At 40.1% G+C, this 27,706-nt stretch overlaps 1 protein-coding gene across 1 annotated transcript in view; it reads right to left on the bottom strand.

Annotated features, from left to right (window-relative positions):
• Window positions 1-1,627: 1,627 nt before the first annotated feature.
• Window positions 1,628-27,706, bottom strand: part of NDUFAF2 (NADH:ubiquinone oxidoreductase complex assembly factor 2) — a 174,763-nt gene continuing 148,684 nt past the window's right edge. The window contains exon 4 of the mRNA XM_052658972.1: window positions 1,628-1,923. Within this exon, the coding sequence (XP_052514932.1) occupies window positions 1,678-1,923 (246 nt within the window). The 3' untranslated portion in view covers window positions 1,628-1,677. The remainder of the gene's footprint in view (window positions 1,924-27,706) is intronic.

The following is a 27,706-nucleotide window of genomic DNA, read 5'->3' on the forward strand; positions in this document are numbered from 1 at the left end:
TACAGTCCATATGGCTGCAAAGACTAGGACTGGACTGAGTGAGCACACACGTATGCACAGAACAGCCTACACGGCAAACATCTGCAAAAGATGCACACAGAGTACAATCAATGAGCTGGCAGGAATTCGGTAGTAGAAGCATTCTATTCTATCATGTTCGAATTTATAATTTTTCCTGTAATTAAGGATTCAAGGACATGTTACTTTACAGTCAATTCCACAACAAATTTTATGTCTTTATATTGCCTAGGAGCTAGTTCCTTTTTTGCCTAACGTTGGTAAAATGTACTACTACTTTATAATAATGTAAACAGACAGAATAATTAACCTGATAGTAACAGGACTGCTTAAGTGTTAATATTACCTGAGGGCTTTTTTGGTCATTCCTTAAGTATTACGGTGATTACATTTGATTACTTGTTTTAGTATAACATTTTATAAATGTTTCTGTAGTTTATTTCTTAAGCAATTAAACATTTTAACCTTCTATTAAGTAAAACTCTCAACCTATGTGTTTTTAGGAATTCATTATTAAACACTTAACCAGGGATTTTCTTATATTATTCAGAGCATTAAGATCTGAGTCTTTTCTTCAGTCCATGTTTACTGAGTAGTTGTTACAATGGCAAACACTGTTAGAGGATCTCTATATTAGAATTAGAACTATTAGAACCATGTTAGAATTAGAACTGGGAGAGGGGTTAGGGAGAAAATGGATACATTTTATGGCTGACTCGCTTTGTTGTTCACCTGAAACTACCATAACACTGATAATCAGCTATACCTCAATACAAAATAAAAAGTTCAAAGTTTGAGAAAGCAAACCATAAATGGAAAAAAAAAGAATTATAACTATTAACAACAGAAACTTGGTTGCGCACTTCAGAAAGTGTATGACCTTTCTAAAACACTTTTGTATATAATCTGTTTTAATGTTATCATGTGTCTATACTTTTCAATATACAAATCACTGTAATCTTGAGTAACAGTGGAATCACTTTCTGAGAACTCTGCTCTATTTTCTATTTCTTCAAAGTAATTTTTAATCTTACAGAACTAAACTATTACTGTAGCATTTGTTTGTTTACTGTCCTTTCAAACTATTGTGATAGATTCTTTACTTCTACTGGTCCGAATACCTTTCTTTAAAACTCCAACCTCAATCCCACCATAAACTAGCTTTTGTCCCATCTACTCATCAAGATAGTTTTTTTTTTTTTTTCATTTATCAAGTAAATTTTCTTGGCCTCCACATGCCTCATCCAAGTTCATGTTTTTGATTAGTCCTTTAGAATCTTACTGTCCTTTAGAATCCTTTAGAATCTATAGAAATTATAGTCCTTTAGAATCCTTTAGAATCTATAGAAATAGCAGTCTTCTGAGCTCAGTATTTATTTACCCTTACCATTTCTACCAAGATATATGGAAACAAATAAAAGAGGAAAAAAACTAAGCAAATTCATAAACAGAATGATGACTGAATAAGCCAAGTGAAGGATTTAAGCCTACAAGGAGTTAGGTTTTGATGGTTGATAATCTCACACTTACACAACAGTGAAAACAAGATCTTAAGCTTAACGGCAAAGAGAACTAGAGTAGAGATGGAAAGCACAAAGTAACTTTTTACTTTTATTTGTTAAAATAGTCACATACATATAAAGCTTTACCACAGAACACTCATTGACTGTGGCGCTTGTCGTCTTGCGGCATCCAGGATCCTGGCTGAAAGGTTTTGCCAGTGCTGGTGGGAGTCACTGAGGGTTCGTCTTTTCCAAAGTACGGAGCAGAGGCGTGCCCTTTGATCTGAGTTTGAACTGGTGGAGGAAGTTCCTTGTTGCTCTCCTGAAGCAGCTTTTCTTTTTCATAAAAATCTCGGCTTTTCATTTGAATTTCTTCTCTGTATATTTCATTCTTCATTATTTCCTGCATGCATATATAAATGGAAGAAATCATTAAATTTCTAGTTAGAAGAAAACCCAAACTACAGGTTTTATAAAAATAAAATAGCTGGTAAAAAAAATAAAGTACATATAGACATGATTCTTGCTTTGCATTTAAATAATATATAGATACACACAGCATAACTTTGAAAAAGCTATCTGATTATATATTGATGTTATTTTGAATGAAACAGCTATATCCTGGTATACAATAATAAAAAGAAGGGAGGGAACACGAAATAGAGATACTTACTTCCCAGGAAGTGGAACAAACTACTTAACATGAAATATTAGTATATATACCTATGAAGTATTACACAAGGGCATAAAAGTCACTCTTATCAAAAGATTTTCCAAATATAACAGCTATTTACTGCCTCAGTGACTAATCAGTGATGTGTACTTCTACTGGAGATGAAGTGACGGTGAGAAGGCCTCAGAGAGGTGCTCCTGCCAGTCTTTTCTCTGTGGGACTCAATGGATGCCAGGACCAAGACTCATCAATTTTTCTTTTTCCACTGGAGTGCTATGGCAGTGAAGAGGAGGACAGACGCAGAATCAGAGTCCAGCATGCCTTAGACACCAGTTCCACAAAGGCACTCTGCTATTGGAAATGCTTCCTCCAGTAAGTGCAAGCAATTTGTGCGATGCAGGTCTATCACTCAGATTTGCTATTCTATCTGTAAGGATCTATGAAGCAGGGCAAAGGCTAATACAGTTTTGACAAGAGAGCACACTGGTCATAGCAAACACCCTCTTCCAACAACACAAGAGAAGACAATACACATGGACATCACCAGATGGTCAACACTGAAATCAGACTGATTATATTCTTTGCAGCCAAAGATGGAGAAGCTCTATACAGTCAGCAAAAATAAGACCGGGAGCTGACTGTGGCTCTGATCATGAACCCCTTATTGCCAAATTCAGACTTAAATTGAAGAAAGTAGGGAAAACCACTAGACCATTCAGGTATGACCTCAATCAAATCCCTTATGATTATACAGTGGAAGTAAGAAATAGATTTAAAGGACTAGATCTGATACAGTGCCTGATGAACTATGGACGGATGCTCATTACATTGTATAGGAGACGGATCAAGACCATCCCCCCCAAAAAAATGCGAAAAAGCAAAACGGCTGTCTGGGGAGGCCTTACAAATAGCTGTGAAAAGAAGAGAAGCAAAAAGCAAAGGAGAAAAGGAAAGATATAAGCATCTGAATGCAGAGTTCCAAAGAATAGCAAGAAGAGATAAAATCTTCCTCAATGATCAATGCAAAGAAATAGAGGAAAACAACAGAATGGGAAAGACTAGAGATCTCTTCAAGAAAATTAGAGACACCAAGGGAACATTTCATGCAAAGATGGGCTCGATAAAGGACAGAAATGGTATGGACCTAACAGAAGCAGAAGATACTAAGAGGTGGCAAGAATACACAGAAGAACTGTACAAAAAAGATCTTCACGACCTGGATAATCACTATGGTGTGATCACTCACCTAGAGCCAGATATCCTGGAATGTGAAGTCAAGTGGGCCTTAGGAAGCATCGCTATGACCAAAGCTAGTGGATGTGATGGAATTCCAGTGGAGCTATTTCAAATCCTGAAAGACGATGCTGTGAAAGTGCTGCACTCAATATGCCAGCAAATTTGGAAAACTCAGCAGTGGCCACAGGACTGGAAAAGGTTAGTTTTCATTCCAATCCCAAAGAAAGGCAATGCCAAAGAATGCTCAAACTACTGCACAAGTGCACTCATCTCACACACTAGTAAAGTAATGCTCAAAATTCTCCAAGCCAGGCTTCAGCAGTATGTGAACCGTGAACTTCCAGATGTTCAAGCTGGTTTTAGAAAAGGCAGAGGAACCAGAGATCAAATTGCCAACATCTGCTGGATCATTGAAAAAGCAAGAGAGTTCCAGAAAAACATCTACTTCTGCTTTATTGACTATGCCAAAGCCTTTGATTGTGTGGATTACAATAAACTGTGGAAAATTCTCAAAGAAGTGGAAATACCAGACCACCTGACCTGCCTCTTGAGAAACATATATGCAGGTCAGGAAGCAACAGTTAGAACTGGACACGGAACAACAGACTGGTTCCAAATAGGAAAAGGAGTACGTCAAGGCTGTATATTGTCACCCTGCTTATTTAACTTCTATGCAGAGTACATCATGAGAAACACTGGGCTGGAAGAAGCACAAGCTGGAATCAAGACTGCTGGGAGAAATATCAATAACCTCAGCTATGCAGATGACACCACCCTTGTGGCAGAAAGTGAAGAGGAACTAAAGAGCCTCTTGATGAATGTGAAAGAGGAGAATGAAAAAGTTGGCTTAAAGCTCAACATTCAGAAAACTAAGATCATGGCATCTGGTCCCATCACTTCATGGCAAATAGATGGGGAAACAGTGGAAACAGTGGCAGACTATTTTCTTGGGCTCCAAAATCACTGCAAATGGTGACTGCAGCCATGAAATTAAAAGATGCTTACTCCTTGGAAGGAAAGTTATGACCAACCTAGGTAGCATATTCAAAAGCAGAGACATTACTTTGCCAACAAAGATCCACCTAGTCAAGGCTATGGTTTTTCCAGTGGTCATGTATGGATGTGAGAGTTGGACTGTGAAGAAGGCTGAGTGCCGAAGAATTGATGCTTTTGAACTGTGGTGTTGGAGAAGACTCTTGAGAGTCCCTTGGACTGCAAGGAGATCCAACCAGTCAATCCTAAAGGAAATCAGTCCTGAATATTCATGGGAAGGACTAATGGTAAAACTGAAACTCCAAACTTTGGCCACCTCACGTGAAGAGTTGACTCATTGGAAAAGACTCTGATGGTGGGAGGGATTGAGGGCAGGAAGAGAAGGGGAAAACAGAGGATGAGATAGCTGGATGGCATCACTGACTTGATGGACATGAGTTTGAGTAAATTCCGGGAGTTGGTGATTGATAGACAGGGAGACCTGGCATGCTGCGATTTATAGGGTTGCAAAAGTCGGACACGACTGAGCGACTGAACTGACTGAACTGATGCCCCCAACTGGCGAAGGAAATGGCCACCCACTCCAGAATTCTTGCCTGGAGAATCTCATGGACAGGGGAGCCTGGTGGGCTACAGTTGTGGGACTGCAAAGAGTCGGACATGACTGAGCACACAGCACAAACCCCCAAACAACAATGAATCTATAACTGTATTTTACTGAAAATAAGACCATCAAATTTAAAATGCATCACTGATACATACCACTAAAAAAGGCAGTTAAATTTCACATTCTGATTTCAGAGATGTCAAAATTGGAAAAGATAAGCATCTTAAAAACAGGTGAAATAGTAAAAAAAATAGTAAATTTTGCTTATCTGTATTTTCTGATTTTTCTTTAAGAAGATCACAAAAACATCTGATATTTCTTGAAGAATACAGACGTTATTTAAAATGTGTGTGTTAGTCATTTAATCGTGTCCAATTCTTTGTGACCTCATGGACTGAGACCCGCTAGGCTTCTCCGTCTATGCAATTTTCCAGGCAAGAATACTGGAGTGGGTTGCCATTTCCTTCTCCAGGGGAATCTTCCTGACCCAGGGATAGACCCTAGGTCTCCTGCATTGCAGGCAGACTCTTTACTGTTTGAGCTACCAGGTAAGCCCTGAATATTTCTTGAAGAATAAGTATGTTATTTATAATATGTTAACGTAATTAATATCTGACAACATTGTCAAAAACAAGTTCTCCCAAGTTATTTTTTAATATCAAGATTTTTAAAAATTACACATCTGGGTATTTAAAAGCATGATGAAATCTTTCTGTTTCTAACATGAATTTCAATCAAAAATAGTTCTTCAACAAGGTAAACACTGATATTTAAAATCATATTTAAAATAATGGTCTGTACATCTAGGAAAAGATTTAGAGAGGTTATAACTATCACTAAACCAAAATTTCTAAGCACAAAGAAGGAAACTAATGAAACTTCCCCACCAAAGCAAACATGTGAGGGAAGGAATATTTATAAATATTCCTATAATTTCCATAACACAGATCAATTCTGTATGAGTTTAACAACCATAGTAACTATGAGTTTAGAGATAGCTGCTCTGACTGAGAATGAGAATAGTCAGGCTTTTCTTTCATATATATACCCTGTAGAATCCTCAGGCCAGGTGACCACTTGTCACAAAGGAAGTCCCTCAATATGATACTGGAAGTAATGGAAGTAGATGGAACTCCTTTTTCAGTCTGAGGCCATCTCCACTCAAGACCCTCTATGAAGTGATATGTCAGTATGAAAGCTCTTTCTCCTGGGCAGAATGAAAGGATCAGGACTGCGCTAAATTTGCACTAGTAGCCACCACAGGTAGCAAAACCTACTGAGAAGCTGGTATGCAGCTTGCTTTGCTTTGGTGTAAGAGGGACAGTCATAACACCTTTATGGATTTCAGCTTGCCTGCTGTAGTCTTACAGCTAGTGCAAGGCTATGCCTTCTGCATAAAAGGCAACCCAGGGCAGAGGGCTGGTTTGTTTTTTTTCTGCCTTCACTTTTTTCTGCCTCTTTACTCACCATATTCTGCCAAGTAGTATCTTATAGCACCTACTGAGGCAAATAAAAAGCCAATCTGTACATGTTAATTACTTTAACATGAAGATTAAAGATTTTAAAGTTGAACAACATGGAAACCATAGTTTTTCCCTAGAAAATAATTTTTATCTTTGTTTTTTTTTTTAAAACTAATGCTTACCAGACCCCTGCCAACAGCTTCCAGAAGAATTAAACTGAACATAAATCATTTATGAGGGGAAATCTAGTTTTGTAAATATTTGGAGTTGATAAAATGAAAGCAGTTAGGTAGAAAAAATAGGAATTTGTAGACTTAAAGATAAACAGAAGCAATTTTTAAACAAAGCTGATTTTACAGCAGAAATTACTACAAAACAAAGTTTTTCCCCTAAATTATTTCCTTGGAACAAAGTCACCTTAAGTCTCAAAATGGTTATCAACAAAAACATTGATTATTTCAGCATCTTAGGAATAAACCAAGGGTAAGTAGGTCTTACATAAATGTTTATATGTTTAAAACAAATATTTATCCTTTAACATGGGCTTCCCTGGTGGCTCAGCAGTAAGGAATCCGCCTGCAATGCAGGAGACGTGGGCTTGATCCCTGGGTCGGGAAGATCCCCTGGAGAAGGAAATGGCAATCCACTCCAAAATTCTTGCCTGGGAAATCCCATGGACAGAGGAGCCTGGTGGACCTTGGGTCCATTGTGTCCACTGGGTCACAAGAGTCAGACACACTCAGTGACTAAACCACTACCACCTTTTTACATTCTCTAACATTAAAAAAAAAAAAAACAGTTGTATGGTATTTTACCACTTGCATTACACCATGACTTACTTAATGACTACCTCTATTTTTGTTTCCAATATTTCAGTTTTTCATTTAAAAAACAGCACTCTGATGACTATTCACATAGACAGTTCTTTTACCCAAACACACATAGTTTCAATCCCAAATCTACCTTTTACTATCTGTGACACAAAGAAAGTCACCTAATTTTTTCAGGTGCAGTTTCTTTATCTGAAAATGGGAATAGAGTGACCATGTATGTACAAACATTTATATCTCAAATACCCATATGGATACTATTCACATTGTTTGATCTTCTGAAAATTTGCAGCTAAACACATGGGCTCTGAAGCAAGACTAATTGCATACAAATCTCAGTTTTGCCATTTACTAGCTGTGTGGCCCTGTTAATGTTGCTTAGCCTCGCTGTGTCTCACAGTTTCTTCAGCAGGCTACTGCAAAGACTGGGAAATAAACTGGCTACTACTGGGAAATAAGCTGGCTACTACTGGGCAGTTAACAGTACAACGGAACAGCGTATGAGTGAATTTTTAAATAGTGATTGTTTACTCTGTTCCATTCAAAATAAATACACCAAACAGGTGTAAACCTGTCCTTCTTTCTCACCTCAGGGTAGAAATAAAGTCTCAATACTATACCTCTAAGTACTTAAAAATTTAAGCCACTAATTTGTGACATACATTGATTAACTATTTGTTGTGAACATTTTGTAAACAGCAGAATTCCTACATTAATTACTATCTTTATGAAGAATGAACAAAACTCGTAATTTTGCCAGGATAAAAAAAAAAAATCTCCAATTTAATGTGCTACAGTCTCCACAAAGCCAGTAACCATTACCACTGGATTGAGAACTAAGGTGTTAGTAAGACACAGTCTTCTGGCTTGGAAACACAAGATGGAATAACTGGTGCCAGACAAGTTCTTCTGCCATAAACAACTAGTGAGTGAATGAGTGCAAGTTGCTCAGTTTGTGTCTGACTCTGCGACCCCATTGACTGTAGAGTCCATGGAATTGTCCAGGCCAGAATACTGGAGTCGGTAGCCTTTTTCTCCAAGGGATCTTCCCAACCAAGGGATTGAACGCAGGACCCCCGTATTGCAGGTGGATTCTTTACCAGCTGAGCCACAAAGGAAGCCCATAAACAACTAGAAAACTGGAAAAAACACTAAACTCTCCAAACACTAAACAGCAGCCGGTGCCTTAACTGTGATCCTTGAGGGAAGCGAAACAAATGAGATGACCCCTGTTTCACCTCAGCTTTCGGCCTGGAGGCATATTATGGGCTGCTGCACATTAACAGGGGACCCGAGCAGAGGTTGGTGATCTCGGTGAGGTAAAGAGATAGATAGAGATAGTTGGTTAGGGAGTCTGAGGAAGCTGGAATCTGTGGGGCAGAGCATCAGAACACACACAGAGAAGAGTTCTAGAAACCTGCATAGGAGTACCCTTAGTGTTCAGCAGAGTATTAATCTGCGTGTGGATGAGACTCTACAGGGTCACGAAGGTCAATTTCTAGCTAAAGAATAACTACTGAGGAACTATAAACTGAACAGCTGTGGTAGCTTGCATGAGACTAGGAGACATTTAATTTCTAATGGACTAGAGATTCCTCACCAAACCTGAAGGGCATTTAGCATAGAGACTTCAGAACGAAACCTCCATAAGAGTAAAGATAAATTAGCCCACAAATCCTGGAATGTGAAGTCAAGTGGGCCTTAGAAAGCATCACTATGAACAAAGCTAGTGGAGGTGATGGAATTCCAGTGGAGCTATTTCAGATCCTGAAAGATGATACTCTGAAAGTGCTGCACTCAATATGTCAGCAAATTTGGAAAACTTAGCAGTGGCCACAGGACTGGAAAAGGTCAGTTTTCATTCCAATCCCTAAGAAAGGCAATGCCAAAGAATGCTCAAACTACTGCACAATTGCACTCATCTCACACGCTAGTAAAGTAATGCTCAAAATTCTCCAAGCCAGGCTTCAGCAATACCTGAACCGTGAAGTTTCAGATGTTCAGGCTGGTTTTAGAAAAGGCAGAGGAACCAGAGATCAAATTGCCAACATCCGCTGGATCACTGAAAAAGCAAGACAGTTTCAGAAAAAACATCTACTTCTGCTTTATTGACTATGCCAAAGCCTTTGATTGTGTGGATCACAATAAATTGTGGAAAATTCTGAAAGAGATGGGAATACCAGACCACCTGACCTGGCTCTTGAGAAACCTATACGCAGGTCAGGAAGCAACAGTTAGAACAGGACATGGAACAACAGACTGGTTCCAAAAAGGAAAAGGAGTATGTCAAGGCTGTATATTGTCACCCTGCTTATTTAACTGATGTTCAGAGTACATCATGCAAAATACCAGGCTGGATGAAGCACAAGCTGGAATCAAGACTGCTGGGAGAAATATCAATAACCTAAGCTATGCAGATGACACCACCCTTGTGGCAGAAAGTGAAGAGGAACTAAAGAGCCTCTTGATGAAAGTGAAAAAAGAGAGTGAAAAAGTTGGCTTAAAGCTCAACATTCAGAAAACTAAGATCATGACATCTGGTCCTATCACTTCATGGCAAATAGATGGGGAAACAGTGGAAACAGTGGCAGACTTTATTTTTTTGGGCTCCAAAATCACTGCAGATGGTGACCGCATCCATGAAATTAAAAGATGCTTACTCCTTGGAAGGAAATTTATGACCAACCTAGATAGCATATAAAAGAGCAGAGACATTACTTTGCTAACAAAGGTCCGTCTAGTCAAGGCTATGGTTTTTCCAGTGGTCATGAATGGATGTGAGAGTTGGACTGTGAAGAAAGCTGAGCACTGAAGAACTGACGCTTTTGAACTGTGGTGTTGGAGAAGACTCTTGAGAGTCCCTTGCACTCCAAGGAAATCCAACCAGTCCATCCTAAAGGAGATCAGTCCTGGGTGTTCACTGGAAGGACTGATGTTGAAGCTGAAGCTCCAATACTTTGGCCACCTCATGCGAAGAGCTGACTCACTGGAAAAGAATCTGATGCTGGGAGGGATTGGGGGCAGGAGGAGAAGGGGATGACAGAGGATGAGATGGCTGGATGGCATCACCAACTCGATGGACGTGAGTCTGAGTGAACTCCGGTTTTGGCGATGGACAGGGAGGCCTGGTGTGCTGCAATTCATGGGGTTGCAAAGAGTCAGACACGACTGAGCGACTGAACTGAACTGAGAGATAACTCTCGGAGAAGGCAATGGCATCCCACTCCAGTACTCTTGCCTGGAATATCCCATGGGCGGAGGAGCCTGGTAGGCTGCAGTCCATGGTGTCTCTAAGAGTCGGACACGACTGAGCGACTTCACTTTCACTTTTCACTTTCATGCACTGGAGAAGGAAATGGCAACCCACTCCAGTGTTCTTGCTTGGAGAATCCCAGGGATGGGGGAGCCTGCTGGGCTGCCGTCTATGGGGTCACACAGAGTTGGACATGACTGAAGTGACTTAGCAGGAGCAGCAGAGATAACTCTAAACTTGCACTGTCCAATACAGTAGAATTTCAATTAATTAAAATGTAAAATTTAGTTCCTTAAATGTACTAGACACATTTCAAGTTTTTACTATTCAAATGTGACTGGTGGCTACCATCTTGGAAAGTACAGACATAAAACATTCCCTTCACTGCAGAAACTCCTATTGAACAGTACTTCTCTAGATCTACCTGAACAAAACTCAAAAATAAAGCCTCTAAAAGCCTGGGCTGATTCACATGTAAATTAACATACTCCAAAACTAACCAACCAAAAAACAAAACCTCAACATTTTTAAATGGATGATAAAAAATACAGACAGTAAATAACATCCTGTTTCAATGTTCATCATCCAGTCACAAAGAAGGAAAGTGTAATTAAAACTGGTTAACAGAAACATGATAGAAATGAGGAAATTAATAGATAGGGACTTTGTCATAGCTGCTATAAATATGTTCAAAGATGTAAAAGAAAATGCAACATAAAGAAAAAAAAACTAGAAACATTTAAAAAGAACCAAACAGAACTTCTAGAAGTGAAAAATAATACATGAAATAAAAAATGTAATGGATATGGTTAACAGCAGATGAAACACTGCAGAAAAACAATAAATCTGAAAATGGAAAGTATACAAACTGAAGCAAAAGAGAGAAAAAGGTTAAAAACTGAACCAGAGCCTCACTGAGCTCTGGGGCAATATTAAGCAGTCTCACATACACGTAACTGGAATCACAGAACGAGAAGAGAGGAGACACAAAATGATGACTAAAAATATATCAAGTAAATAAACATATAAATCTACATATCCAAGACACTAAAAAACACTCCAAGTAGGAAAATTATAAAACCAAAGCTTATCAAATCAAACTGTGGAAAACTAATGATAAAGAGAAAATCTTTTAAAATCTACAAAAAGACATTTATGAGACAAAGATTAATAATGTTGAGTTCTCATCAGAAACAATGCAAGGCGTATAGAACAATGACATGACTTTAATGTACTGAAAGAAAACAAAAACTGTCTGTTTAGAAACCTATATTCAGTGGAAATATCCTTTAAAAATAAGGTATGATGAGATTTTCAGACCAAAAAAAAAGAGGGGGTGTGTGTTTTTGTCACAAGCAAACCTCTATTATAAGAACATGAAAGGAATTACTTTAGGTTGAAAAATGATACAATATGGAAATGTGAATCTACATAAAGGAATGAATAGTGCCAGAAATATCAGAACGAAGGCCTTCATTGCAGGGAAAAATGCTAGACTTTGGGATACTCTGCTAGGTACTCAGTGCCCTGTGACTTTATGTCAATCCACTCTCAGCTACTTGAGCCCATGAGTAGCATCATCACATTGTGCATTGAAACTACTGCTATAGATTTTGAAGGTTATCATCATTGTATTCCCACCAGAAGGACTTTTCAAGCTTTGCAAAAATGTCAGTAATAGAGGAGAAGTATAGCTGGAAATGAAAGAGGATTGTTGTGAGCATATGCAGCACTCAAATTAATAGCACTACCTGGGGGACAGATGATGCCTCATTCCCTCCCTACTCCCACCTGACAAACAGCCTTTGCCCACCAAACCTTCCATGTCTTGCAAACCTTCCATTGTCCTGGCTTCCAAAGGCCCTTCTCCACTGAAGCTGACTCTGATAGGGTGGAGAAACAGAAAGCCATGCATGAGGTCAACCTGTTTCTGAGAAGGTCACATCAAAGAGTCCCCTGGAGTGAAGCACTGAAGAATACCATTCTCAACCAATCTCAGGGAAGAAGAGGAAAAAACCAAAAAACCACATACTGACAACAGAGAAAGCACAAGCTGTACCAAAATCTGGTGTTTCAGAACTTTCCCAAATATGTTGTTTATGAATGACCATTGCTCTGTGACAGTCTCATTTCAACAGGCACCAGGGGTGTTTAGCTGGAGCAAATTAGCTTAGGCTTGAGGTGTTTACAGCAGAGACTTGATATTGGACAAACAGACACTCATTTGTGAAAAGTATCATGTGAAATGTTTGAATTTCTGTATTTCTTTAGTCAAATTATAAATCACCATTGTTTGTGAAGGATTACATTGAAAAAGAGATTAAAAAAAAAAAAAAGTGTTGTATGCCCTTAACAAGCTTAACCTTGTTTTCATAGGGTAGACAAGTTAATGGTTACTTACTATGTTAGTGCTATTGTTTAGTCGCTAAGTTGTGTCCAACTCTTTGCAACCCTATGGACTGTAGTCCGCCAGCCTCCTCTGTCCACGGGATTTTCCGGGCAAGAATACTGAACTGGGTAGCCATTTCCTTTTCCAGGGGATCTTCCTGACCCAGGGATCGAACCTGCATCTCCTACACTGGCAGGTGGATTCTTTACTGCTGAGCACCAGAGAAGCCGTACTTATTGTGTACTATTTATTAATTCGGTGATAAGAACTCAAGGCCCTAAAATGTTGCAGCTCAAGTCCTTTTCAATGCTGCTTCTTTGCTAAGTTCAGTTCAGTTCAGTCCAGTCGCTCAGTCGTGTCTGACTCTGCGACCCCATGGACTGCAGCACGCCAGGCTTCCTGGTCCATCACCAACTCCCAGAAGCTACGCAAACTCATGTCCATTGAATCAGTGATGTCATCCAACCACCTCATCCTCTGTCATCCCTTTTGCTAACAGCCCTACTTAAGATAAGCCCTTTTAGTAGCTGTACTATTGTTCTCCTGAATGTTGGAAATTAATAGGTGTGGTAATGACAAGAGAGCTATCTCCAGAAGATGGTGAAGGACAGGGAAGCCTGGCATGCTGCAGCCCATGGGGTCACAAGAGTCGGACACACACTGAGCGACCGAACAACAGCAATGACAAGAGTTTTTACAGTTGTTTTTTCCTTTAATGAACAAAATATAGATAAAAACGAAGCTTGAAAATGCAATTTTCAGACATGTTGACTCAAAGACATTAGGAATTATTAATATATAATTCCATTTCAATCATATAGTCCTGTATGTGAAAATCTAGTACATGTGACTTTTCCAAGATGGTGAAGAAATAGGCTCAAATATACAGTTATAGCCATTGGAGATATTACATAACAGAACAGGCTGCTGCTGCTGCTGCTAACTCGCTTCAGTCATGTCCGACTCTGTGCGACCCCAGAGATGGCAGCCCACTAGGCTCCCCTGTCCCTGGGATTCTGCAGGCAAGAACACTGGAGTGGGTTGCCACTTCCTTCTCCAATGCATGAAAGTGAAAAGTGACAGTGAAGTCGCTTAGTCATGTCCGACTCTTAGCGACCCCATGGACTGCAGCCTACCAGGCTCCTCCATCCATGGGATTTTCCAGGCAAGAGTACTGGAGTGGGGTGCCATTGCCTTCTCCAAACAGAACAGGCTACTTGAACTATAAAAAAGAGGTAAAACAACTGATGGAATAGAACTAAAGATCTCTAAGATTATATCTTGGGAGAGATAAAGGGAACTGGGGCAATGCAAACTTGAACCCTGGAACCATACTCTAGTTAGCAGAGAGAAGGGAGAGGGCGATCTCTAAGTGCCCTCTTGTGGATACCCCAGCTTGCCTGGAACAAAGCTTAGATTACTTAGTAAGTATATGGCAAATAGCAGGGGGAGAAGTGGAAGCAGTGACAGATTTTCTTTTCTTGGACTCCAAATTCACTGCAGATGGTGACTGCAGCCACAAAATTAAAAGATGCTTGCTCCTTGGAAGGAAAGCTATGATAAACCTAGACAACGTATTAAAAAGCAGAGACATCACTTTGCCGACAAAAGTCAAAGCTATGTTTTTTCCAGTAGATATGTACAGATGTGACACTCCCTGGTTGTCTAGAGGTTAGGAGTCAGCTCTCTCATGGCTTGGGTTTGATTTCTGGTCAGCGAAGCCTTTCTGGGCTTCCCTGCTAACTCAGCTAGTAAAAAATCCACCTGCAATGCAGGAGATCCCAGTTTGATCCCTGCATTGGGAAGATTCCCTGGAGAAGGGATAGGCTACCCACTCCAGTATTCTTGGGCTTCCCTGGTGCCTCAGATAGTAAAGAATCCACCCGCAATGCAGGAGATCTGGTTTTGATCCCTAGGTTGGGAAGATCCCCTAGAGGAGGGCATGGCAACCCACTCCAGTGTTCTTGCCTGGAGAATCCCATGGACAGAGGAGCCTGGTGGGTTACAGTCCACAGGGTCGCCAAGAGTCACACACAACTGAAGTTACTGAGCACTAGCATAACGTATGGATGTCAGAGTTGGACCATAAATAAGGCTGAGTGCTGAAGAATTAAGCTTTTGAATTGTGGTGCTGGAGAAGATTCTTGCCAGTCCCCCAGACAGCAAGGAGATCAAATGAGTCAATCTTAAAGGAAATCAATCCTGAATATTCACTGGAAGGGCTGATGCTGAAGTTGAAGCTGAAGCTCCAATACTTTGGCCACTTGATGCAAAGAGCCAACTCACTGGAAAAGACCCTGATGCTGAGAAAGACTGAAGGCAAACGGAGAAGGGGGTGGCAAAGGATGAAATGGTTAGATAGCACACTGACTCAATGGATATGAATTTGAGCAAACTCTGGGAGACAACAGAAAACAAAGGAGCCTGGTGTGCCACAGTCCATGGGGTTCCCAAGAGTAGGGCATGACCTAGAGACTGAACAACAACTGGAGAAAGGAAAGGGCTGAGAACTGAGTGAGTTAAAATGGTGACCCAAAGATTTTTCCGTCTCAAGTATCCATGTCATTCCGCATGTCTGGGGCCACGCTGGGACAAGAGGTATAGGAATGAACAATTCTGAGTCTAAATTATTTAACGGAATTGAGTATTTGGACACTGATCTAAGCACACATATAACGGCATTTAGGAATATTTACTATTACACATATACCTTTTGAACAAGAGGAAGATAAATACAAATGACCCATTATTAATAACTGAAGATATGTAAAGTGTCACTAGTATTTTTTAAATTCGTCTATTTGTATGTGCCACATGTACGTATAAATAAAAATGAAAAACTGTTTTCATGATGTAATTCAGGAGCTCAATCCCCTAACCTTATTTCTCTCTTTAGAGTCTCAGCCAGGTCAATGGAAAATTCTTCCGTCATTTTAGTAACATACCCTATATACATATATATGATGGTGTGATATTCATTTAAAGATAAAATTCTGTAATAGACTTCAAAATTATTTTGTAATTTTTATACAAACAGAACTGGAAATGGAATATAGAGCTAATGGTCAGTCCTTTATTAGGAAATTCTACTGTTTATTTTTAAACTGCTATGAATCCAGCTAGGAAAAAAGGCAGACAGAACAGTTACATATAATATAACCCATTTTTTCTTTAAGATTCTGCCTTCACACTCCTCTGGAGTTTGGTATTTATAAATGGTCTCCATTTGGTTTCAAGTACTTGTGAATTTCAAGTATATCACATATAACTATGTTCAAACTTAAGTACAAAAGAAATCTCAAGATTAAAAAAATCTAAATACAGTTTAAAGTAAATTCGGCAGTGTTTCATTGTTAGAAAGTTTAGTATATTCAAAAGCAAGTAAAAGCTTAGGAGTCAGTCTTATGACTAATGATGAAATTGCCCATGGCACTGGATGATTTTTCAGCCTTCTATGGGAACAACAAAAACATGGCTGTTTCATAATGATCCAGTTATATTACATACAAAAAACATGAACCTAAATTCTTTAAAGTCTTAATTTAAAATTTTAAATTCACAATACATTTGTGGCAAAAGCTTAATATAAATGTATGTCGAATAATTACTGAATGTAGATACATACCTTTCAAAGTACACATAAGATAAAGATATTACAATGCTAATTTTGGCCTTAGAAACAGATTAATTTTCTAAAATATTTAAATTACTAAACACATTCTCCCCTATCCATACATTTTTCACCTCTTACTAGATCATGTGACATATACAATATATTTTACTTTGACATCTCTGTGTTCTTTCCATAATTTAAACTCTATATACCAATAAATAATTTTCAGCATAATGGATACCCACTCCAGTGTTCTTGCCTGGAGAATGCTGGGGACGGGGGAGCCTGGTGGGCTGCTGTCTATGGGGTAGCACAGAGTCGGACACGACTGAAGCGACTTAGCAGCAGCAGCAGGAGCATAATGGATACTAAAAATTTTAAGTATGAACATATTGCCTTCGCTTGCTCAGTCACATCAGTCTTGTCTGACTCTTTGTGACCCCAAGGACTGTAGCCCCCAGCTCCTCTGTCCGAAAGATTCTCCAGATAAGAATACTGGACTGGGTTGCCATGCTCTCCTCCAGAGGATCTTTCCGACCCAGAGATGGAACCCAGGTTCCCTGAGTCTCCTGCATTGTAGGTGGATTCTTTGCCCACTGAGCCACCTGGGAAGCCCCATGTTACCTTTGAGTCCATTAAAAAAACATTTTGAAGAATACAAAAAGATTTAATAACTAGATTTAAGTGAAGGTTTGGCATGAAGTATGACACAGGTCCTCAAACCTTAGAGACATTTGGCTTAGTGGTCTCATCCAGAAAGTAGCCTCCCAGTATATGCCACACACTCCACCCCCACAACCAACACATTATAATGGGAATTTGGCTTATAACTGTTTCAAAATATTCTAAAATGAATATTATCTTTTGCAGTGTCAATTCTGCAACATCAGCTCAGTTCAGTCGCTCAGTCATGTCCGACTCTTTGCAACCCCATGAAACGCGGCATGCCAGGCCTCCCTGTCCATCACCAACTCCCGGAGTTCACTCAAACTCACGTCCATCAAGTCAGTGATACCATCCAGCCATCTCATCCTCTGTTGTCCCCTTCTCCTCCTGCCCCCAATCCCTCCCGGCATCAGAGTCTTTTCCAATGAGTCAACTCTTTGCATGCGGTGGCCAAAGTACTGGAGTTTCAGCTTTAGCACCAGTCCTTCCAATGAACATCCAGGACTGATCTCCTTTAGGATGGACTGGTTGGATCTCCTTGCAGTCCAAGGGACTCTCAAGAGTCTTCTCCAACACCACAGTTCAAAAGCATCAATTCTTCGGTGCTCAGCTTTCTTCACAGTCCAACTCTCACATCCATACATGACCACTGGAAAAACCATAGCCTTGACTAGATGGACCTTTGTTGGCAAAGTAATGTCTCTGCTTTTGAATATGCTATCTAGGTTGGTCATAACTTTTCTTCCAAGGAGTAAGCGTCTTTTAATTTCATGGCTGCAGTCACCATCTGCAGTGATTTTGCAACATACCAAGAAACAATTCAAACCTCACAAAAGCAGTAAGGATGCCTAAGCTTGAAAATATTGCCAAATTGTTTCAACTACATTTTCTAGTTCTACAAGTTGCACTGCCAGGATGAAATAATAAGTTATTAGATCACCCTTTCTAAAATACATGAAAGAGAGAATAGGAAGAAAATGGGGGAGGGGAGGTACATATGTCATCAAAGGTACTTTTTGTTCAGACCAGAGGCAACGCCTGTTAGATCAGTAATCAAAAATGAATTTAATCTTGCCTGGATGGGAGTAGAAGCCAAAAGGGTAAATAAATGGCAGAGCTTAGGTGAGAACGATAGCATTGGGTTGCTTAGAAATCTATTAGAATGAAACAACCACGAAGCAAGCTCTGCTTTAACAGAAGCTGCTCCTGCTATGTGTTCCCGCCAGTCACTCGTGTGCTTCTGCCAAATCAAAATCACATTTGATTTATTCACATCCAAGTCTACTGCAAACAGACTTTGATCAATTACAATAATGAAAATGCAGACTGAGTCTCGTTGTTTTGACATGCTTTCTTGAACTTTCCTCCTGCATTTTCTCAAAACATTTCTAATTGCAAGAAGTTGATCTCAATGGTTCTTATTATTTGAGGGAACAAATTGTAAGGGTTGTTTATATTCCTTGCTGGCTAGGAATTTCTGGCATTGAGTTTTCCTTCTTTGAACTTGAGCCAGATTAATTATTAAATCTCAAAATGTCACTGAAATGAACTAATCACAGAGCTCAAGTCATTAATAGTTTTGCAGGTGGTACTTCCCTTAATAAAACAAATGAACTTCCATATATATGAAAAAAAAGACCTTTGAGCATAAAGACACAATTATTTAATTGAAAAAGGAATTTAGCAGTTAAACATTAATAAAAAATTAATTAGAGCCATTTAATATTAGTCCTCTTTAATTGAACTGCCCTGGTGGGAGACAAAGAAAACCTTGCTCCCTGTTTGAGAAATGGTAAAGACCACAATCCCTGGAAGAGAAAGCGATGTCAGGTCCCCACGGCTTTCAAGGCATGGGCTTTGAGAGTGGGAGAGAAATGACAGAGGGGCTGAGCCCTGGAGGCTCCATATGTGAATGACTGCTAACATTTATTGAGCTGTTATATGCCAGCTTCCATAGGGAGAAAAGAGGTCTTCTCCCCTAGGTTGGGAGAGGGAAGTAGTGGAGTTATGTGAGAAGAGGTGAGACACAAGTCAGAGAAGCTGCAGCTCCCACTGTACAGAATCTGCCCTACTAGAGATTCGAAAATGTCATGGTTGGGGGTTTCCCTCCCCAGGACCTAATGCAGCGATAATGTCCCCTGATAGAAGGGATAACAGGACCTGGAGTCCTGCAAGATGTACTCATCCATTCATGCACTCTCCATTCAGTACATACATACTGGGGCACCTACACGTCAAGGCCCTGGGTATACAGAGGATAAAACCTGGCTCTGACTCTTACGCAGCATCCTTGGGGGCAGAGAGGAGGACAGGCCAAGGAAGCAGCTTGCTGCAACACAGACTTACGGAGGAGTCAAGGCAGGGAAGAGCAGAGTTATGGGTTCTCTCCTACTCTCTTCACTCACTCTCATTCATTAGTTCCTTCACACATGAAGAGCCCACTATCTACCAAGGGTACAGAGTTAAAGGAAACAATTTTTACCCTGTTGTTAAGGAACTCACCATCTAGGAAAGAGAGACAGGTAAAAAATTAATTAGATTTGCAATATGAGAAGTTCTCTGATAATATCAAGCAAAGAATGTTACCAGATGGCAGAAGAAAAGCTGGTGTTTCTATTATCATCCACAAGGTGGGGAGAAGGGGGTTAGAAATGACTTCCTATAGAGGATAATGGCTGAGTCTTAGCAACTGGAATTAACCAGAAAACTGAGAAGAGGGGGCATCCTGGGAAAAGGTAAGTGCACGCTCAGAGGCATGAAGGAGTAAAGCAGCAAGCACGGTGAATTCAGGACGCCGTAAGCAGTTCACACAGCACGAAGAGGCCAGGACACTCTGAATTTATAATGTGACGGCAGGACATTCATATTTTACCCTGAACTATTATGACTTTTGAAGCAAGACTGGATTTCTGGACAGAGAGTAGAGAAACCTCAGTTAATTTGAATTTCAGATAAACAAACAATAATTACTCTAAGTATGTCCTAAATGTTGCCTGGGGCATACTCATAATTATTGCCTGGAAGTTATATTTAACTAGGTGCCATGTATTTCTTGGAGGGGGTCTTACCTGGTGGCGCAGTGGTAAAGAATCTGCCTGTCAAAGCAGGAAACACAAGATACATGGCTTCTATCCTTCAGTCAGGAGGATGCCCTGGAGAAGGAAATGGCAACCCACTCCAGTATTCTTGCTTGGGAAATCCCACAGACAGAGGAGCCCGGCAGGCCACAGTCCATGGGGCTGCCAAGAGTTGGACACGATTGAGCACACAAACTACGTGTATTTTTATTTGCAAAATACGCCAACCAGAGCAAGAGACTTAATATTTTTAAAAAAGGTTCTGGAAACTGTGGAAACTGGACTGGAGGGAAGGTGAGGTTGGAAGAGAGAAATCAGCAGGGTGCATCTGCAGAAATATAAGTGAGAAATCATCAGGACAGGAACCAAGGCAATGGGGGTGAGACGGACAGTAAAGGACAGACTGGTAAGATGTTCAAAAGGAGAAAGGTCTTGGTCCGCAAGTACGTGGAGGTGAAGGAGACCAGGACAATCCCTACATTTCTGATGAAGGATGATGGATAATGCCACTAACCCGGTAGGAAGGAGAGAAAAAGAGGAGCTCCATCTTCAGTTCAGTTCAGTTCAGTCGCTCAGTCGTGTCCGACTCTTTGCGACCCCATGAATTGCAGCACGCCAGGCCTCCCTGTCCATCACCAACTCCAGGAGTTCATTTAGACTCACGTCCATTGAGTCAGTGATGCCATCCAGCCATCTCATTCTCTGTCGTCCCCTTCTCCTCCTGCCCCCAACCCCTCCCAGCATCAGAGTCTTTTCCAATGAGTCAACTCTTCGCATGAGGTGGCCAAAGTACTGGAGTTTCAGCTTTAGCATCATTCCTTCCAAAGAAATCCCAGGGCTGACCTCCTTCAGAATGGACTGGTTGGATCTCCTTGCAGTCCAAGGGACTCTCAAGAGTCTTCTCCAACACCACAGTTCAAAAGCATCAATTCTTCGGCGCTCAGCCTTCTTCACAGTCCAACACTCACATCCACACATGACCACAGGAAAAACCATAGCCTTGACTAGACGGACCTTAGTCGGCTCCATCTTAGACATACCGAATTTGAGGTATCTATAAAATATCCTCATATTTTGTATGGAACTGGTAGCACCTTCTCAGCCAAACCTCCAAATCCTGAAGTGCTTTAGGACTCAATTCTAGACCCACTTTGTCTATAGTTTCTCCCCAGGTAACTGTTTCCATATAGAACTGAAGAATCTCAAATTTGCACTTTCAGGTGTGACCACTCTCCAAGCTCCAAAATCACACAGTCAACTGTCTAACTGAAGTCTTCCCTTGGATATCTAAGGGATATTTTAAATTAAATATATCCAAGACCAATGAGGCTCAAAAGGACCAGCTCAAGGTCACATCATTAGCTTAGACTTGAGACGGAACCTTCCAGCTCCACTGTGTTCCTTCCTCTATTCACCATTGCCTCGTGCAGTTCTCAGCAGGCCCTGCACAGTGCTCTGCACACAGCTGGGCTCAGGAGCACTGCCTCACTGCCTTGCTCCCCCAGTACGGGGCAGCTTTGCCGTATTCCCCTTCTTCATGTGTTAAGATACAGACAAGCTCCAAGGTGACACCCCACTGCACGTACATAGAGAGGGGCATGCTGCTAACAGGCAGCCTGGAGAAGTTAACCACCATACTCTGGGAGTATGACATATCAAAGGCAAACCTGGGCAGGACCTGGGGAGGAGAAGAGGCTGCTGGGATGTCCCCATGGTGGGAAGCAGCACTTCAGCTAAGCAGGTACCTCAGCCTCCCTTATACAACTGTGTGCATTTACTAAAACTATTCCTGTTTCCCCTTACCTCCCACATCCTCCTAGCACTAAATCCTCCAAAATGTATCTGGAATTGTGTAGTTCTCTCCATCTTCAGTGCCAACAGCATTTCTTGCCTAGATTATAATAGCTTTCTAACAGCTCTCCTGGGTCCTCTATGATTTAATGTCTACATAGAAACCTCTGATACTTGATGCCACTTCCCATTAACAATTCTTTAACAGGTCATTAGAACAAAACCCAAACTTGCTGATGATAGACATGGAGATACTCGGATCAGCTCCCCCTTCAAGAAAGGACTTGCTTCCAAGGTACGGAGAGTGAGAGTGTGGTGGGCAGACAGCCTCCACTGTGCAGGCATACCATGGCTTATCAACAGATAGATATCTGTGTTGTTCCTAGTCTTTCACTATGCCATATTTTGCACCAAATTATGTATTTTCACCAGCTAATTCTGGGTAGATTTCTAGAAGCTGGATTGCTAAAATAAAGGGTAAATGCACATAAACATTTTGCTATGTCAAAGAGAATGGGTTTCTGGCTGCCTTTGTACCTCTTTGCTCCCTGCACACTCAGTGCCTAGAATACTTAGCATAGAATAGATATTCAATATAATCTTGGAATTAATGGATTTGGTATACGCATTTTACTAACTGCCGAATGAGCAGATTAATTCTGTATTTTGCAGTTGTGTTATAAATCCAAATCTAAACTTCAATAGCTAGTTATCAAGGAGAAATCATATTCCATGGTTAATAAAGCAAATTCTGATTCTAAATGACTTAAAGCCCTTCTCTTCATATGCTAGAAATGCTTTAATAACTTGAAAAGTGAGAAAAGATAGGTACAAATTTATTTGTACTCTTGGTAGCTTACATTCATTAAAAAAAATCAATGTAGTAAGCATGACTCAATTTGCTCTTTTGAAAATTAATAAAATTATTTGTCTCTTTTTCTTTGTATATCTTTTATCTGTCAACCATTAACTTAAAAATATCACCGCTCAAATACAAAGTTCTAACTTAGGAAGACATTAAAATAAGAAGGTTTAATAATAAACCAATTATTTTGGACTTAAAACACTCTTATCCCCTCAGAGAAACAGTTTTACAATAATGGTTATAGTCCCTGTCTAGTATATATTAAGCAATTTAACTAGAGTGTGGCTATTTGCAATAAAAAATACCACGTGATAAATGACAATATCACATCCATAGTGACTATGACTGACTGAGACGTGAAAGCAAGCTGCTGCCATCTGAGAGGGACTGGTGGTGCTGTCCCCTCAAAAAGGCAAGGGTACTGTGGGGAGGCAGGTGGGTAGGTGACCCTTCACTTAAGGTGGAGCTCAGGACTCCACTCTCCACACCTCCAGAGAGTACCCATGTATCTCCCTTCCTATGGAAGGACTGGAGGAGGCAGAAAGAAGAGGACAGGCTTGGGAAAGGTGGAGAGCAGCAGAGAGTAGGAGGAGACCACGTGGCCACTGGAAATGCAGCAGTCAGATAAACCACCACCACTACACCAGCAACAGCAACACCATCCCATCCAGGCAATGGAAGTAGCACCGACAGACCGCAGTTGGGCCTGTCTGTAGCAATTATACTGGGAGCAGAGCAGAATTCCCCGAAGAGTAGTGACTGACGAAACCATCCGAAATGATACAGGGAAGGAGGGACGATAAAAGGGAGGAATCACAGTAACATCTTTTCTTCTAAGAGAGAAATGAAAATGCTAGGATACTAATTAGGATTGTAGAGTGAGTGCCAAAGGTCAGGCAATCAGGTGAGCAGGTAGGTGAAAACTCAGCTGGACATGAGTGGCAGCCCAGAAGCCAGGCTTCCTTTAGGTTTGGTGCCAGGAGAGAAAGAAAGGCTCAGGACTGTCCAAGTCTGATGGAGACAGAAAAGAGAAGAAACAGGCTGGGTGAGAACTCTCACGAGAACTGCGGGAAGGGTGGCAACATGGTCACTGAGAAATAACACTGGGAAATGGCAGCAATGGCAAAAGGAAATCAAGGGCAGAGAAAGAAGGGGCTTCCTCAGACATTCACCAAGATGATCTCAGCTGAAACTTCTCTTTCACTTTCACTTATTAATATATACTCATTTGATACAACTGAGCTCCTACTTTGAGCTGGGCACTGTTCTAGATTCAAGAGATATGGCAGGGAACATGAGGCAGTTCCTGCTCTCATGGGGCTTAAATTCTAGTAAAAGGAGAGAAATGATAAACCAGTGAAAAACATAGTGAATATAAGTTAAGTGGCAACTGCCTGCTATTGCCATATCCTTCTCATTTAATCAGCCTGCCCTTTGGGTTTACTAAGAAACAGGAAATTCGAAACAGTAAACTAGCAAAGGAGTAAACAACATTTTTAAGCTCCTTTTGAATGTTCTTTTTCCCACTCAAAATCACTTTTTTTCCCCTACAAAACTAACACATTTTGAACAAATACTGAAATTTCAACAAAAATCCATGAAGTCAAAAGGTAAATCTTTTATAATTTCATATTCACTGTTGAAAAGTCTGGAGTATATAATTATAGACTTTCCTCTACAATATATACACATTTTACCATACATAGATTGTATAAATATTGTATTATATATTCATTATAATTATATAAATAATATATAATAAACTATAATTAATTATATATTACTATATATTATATAACTATACTATATATTATACTTTATAATATATTTATACTATATATTATATATTATAATTTATAATATATAATTATATATAATAATATAATAAATAAATAAATATATCTCGATCCCTGGGTTGGGAACATCCTGGAGAAGGAAATGGCAACACATGCCAGTATTCTTGCCTGGAAAATCCCATGGACAGAGGAGTCTGGCAGGGTACAGTCCTTAGGGTCACAAAAGAGTCAGACGTGACTTAGCTACTAAACTCATTATTTAACCTGTTTTCTTTTAAAAAATATTAAGTTGCATGAGTTCTTTATATATTTTAAAATTAACCCTTTATGACACCAATCATTTGCAAGTATCTTCTCCCACTCAGTGGGTTGCTTTTTCCTTTAGTTGATGGTTCCCTTCACTGTGTATATTATCCTTCTTAATAGCTGCATGTGTATTTGTGCTCATTCAGTCATGTCCGACTCTGTGACCCCATGGACTGTAGCCCACCAGGCTCCTCTGTCCATGTGATTTTCCAGGTAAGAATACTGGAGTGGGTTGCCATTTCCTACTCCAGGGTATCTTCCCAACCCAGGGATCAAACACATGTCTCTTGCATCTCCTGCTTTGGCAGGCAGATTCTTTACCACCGAACCTCCTAGGAGGCCCTAATAACTGCACAGCAGCTAGTATTCCATTGCACAGAAGTAACATCATTTATTTACTCAACCCCTTATAGATTGATGTTTAGGATGCTTTATATTTTACAATACTACAAACATTCTTGTATAAAATATTACACACTTGCCAATCATTCCGTAGGATACCTTCTCACAACCAAAACCACGATATTAAAAGGTTCCCACAGGACTTCGCAGTGGATGGGAGTCCACGTGGCAGTGCTCAATCCCTTGTCCGGAAAGATCCCGCATGCCTTGGAGCAGCTAAGTGTGCGCACCACGATTACTGAACCTGCACTCTGGGGCCCCTGGGCAGCAACTGTGGAGCCTGTGTGCTGCAACCACTAACGCCCCTCAAGCCCGAGGGTCTGCGTGGTCCAAGGGCCTTAATAAAAGAAGCTACCGCAGTGAGAAGCCCCCGCACCACAAGGAAGAGTGGTCCCCGCTGGTGGCAACTAGAGAAAAGCTCACACAGCAATGAAGACCCAGCACAGCCAAGGAAACAGGTTCCCATATAGAGATGTCCCTTGATAGCCCAGGGAGATTGGCTCCAGAACCCTTGCAGACACCGAAACTTCTGATGCTCATCTCTTACAATTGGCCTCCACATGCGAGCGTTTGGCATCTGTGAATTCAGCCAACAGCAAATGCAATCCATGGTTGGCTGAATCCAGGGATGTGGAACCCATGGATACGGAGGCCCAACTTTATTTGGAAAACTGATTTCTAAAGAGTCAGCATTAACTTATACCTACCTGTACCTATTGCGAATGAGAATACATATCTTCCCACAACGTGATCAATACAAAAAGTCCTTGTCAGTTTTGTATTTAAAAACCACCCCCACCTCATCTTTGTTTTGCCTCCAACCTTGTCTAGGATATTTTAGAGAAAAAGTAAAAATTTCTTACGCTGTCAAATTTGTCAACTCTTCATTATAGTATCTGGCTTAGTTGTCATGCCACTCACTCTTTTCTTGCTTGTTCCTTTTTATTCTTCAAGTCTCAGCCTAAACAGAACTGTCACAGAGTAGCTTCCCTAAACGCTCATTTAAAGAAAGCTGTCCCTATTATTCTGTCTTACTTCGCTTTTCTCCTCAGAGCTCTTTTTACAGTTTGCAATGACCAATTTTGGTAGCTGCTACATGTCTGTTTTCCCCACTAGAGTGTAAGTTCCATAACACTGGAATAATGTGGCAACTGAGTCAGACGAGTTATAATGTGATCTTTGAGGAAATTCTTCTCATGCAGAACCTTGCAATATTGTTTCTGTGACAGTCAAGAGTGCATCCACATCCTATATCTGAAGAATTTTTGATGGTTCCAAAATCTATCACTAGAGTTCACTTTCAAAAATGAACACATACTGCATTACTAATTTAGGATAAAAGAAAGTGTTGCGATGCTAGAGCACTCCAAAACTTAGGAACTGGTAACCTGGTTTCTTCAGATATTTAGGCACAAGCTTCAGCAACAGTGAAAGTCAATTCTTTGAGCAGAACTGGTTAATAAGGATATAGACTGAAAGTTAGGATAGGATGTTTTGCCACTTGCTAGATAAAAGAGTTCACTTCAAGATATGAGGGCTGGACCCTTTTCATTCTGGCAAAAAAAAACTCTGTGATACTCAGGTTAGATGGATTTTTAGAAATATTCTGAAGAATGTTTCTTTCCTTTTAGACTAAAATATCTTTTAATTGTGGCAGGAATTAGTAAAGTTCCTATCTAGGAATTTTTAAAGAATATCTGTGGATTAGAATTCAAAAGTCTAATACAAATATAAGTTGAACAAAAGCTGAGTTCTATTTTCATAGTATAGGTTAATAGTGTTTACAGTCTATGCTATCTTTTATTTTTGTTTATTAAATTGAGAGGCAACTGTGACATTTTGTTGGGTGACAATGTAATATATTAATCTTCACTGACTACATCATTGGACTTACTAGATGCAAATATTTTTCCAATATGCAAATGAATATTGTCAACAAGTATTACTCTAGTGTGATAATATGCTTTGGCTTTTTATAATTATTGCATTCAAATTACTGTGCAATGTAAATTTCTTGGCAAAAATACACATCTAGTGATAAAAATTTGGGAACCATTCAATAGAAAATCTTGTTAGTGATGGTATTTCAACAAACACGTATGAAATGAAACGTTTTTATGATAAACTGTCATGTAATTTGGTGACCACAGATAACACAATTAGTGTGAGTTTGTGGGGGAGATGATTACTGAACCCCTATGCTTATTAGTCCTCACTAAATTATAC

This window comes from Budorcas taxicolor, chromosome 20 (assembly GCF_023091745.1).
Source record: "Budorcas taxicolor isolate Tak-1 chromosome 20, Takin1.1, whole genome shotgun sequence".
Lineage (NCBI taxonomy): Eukaryota > Metazoa > Chordata > Mammalia > Artiodactyla > Bovidae > Budorcas > Budorcas taxicolor.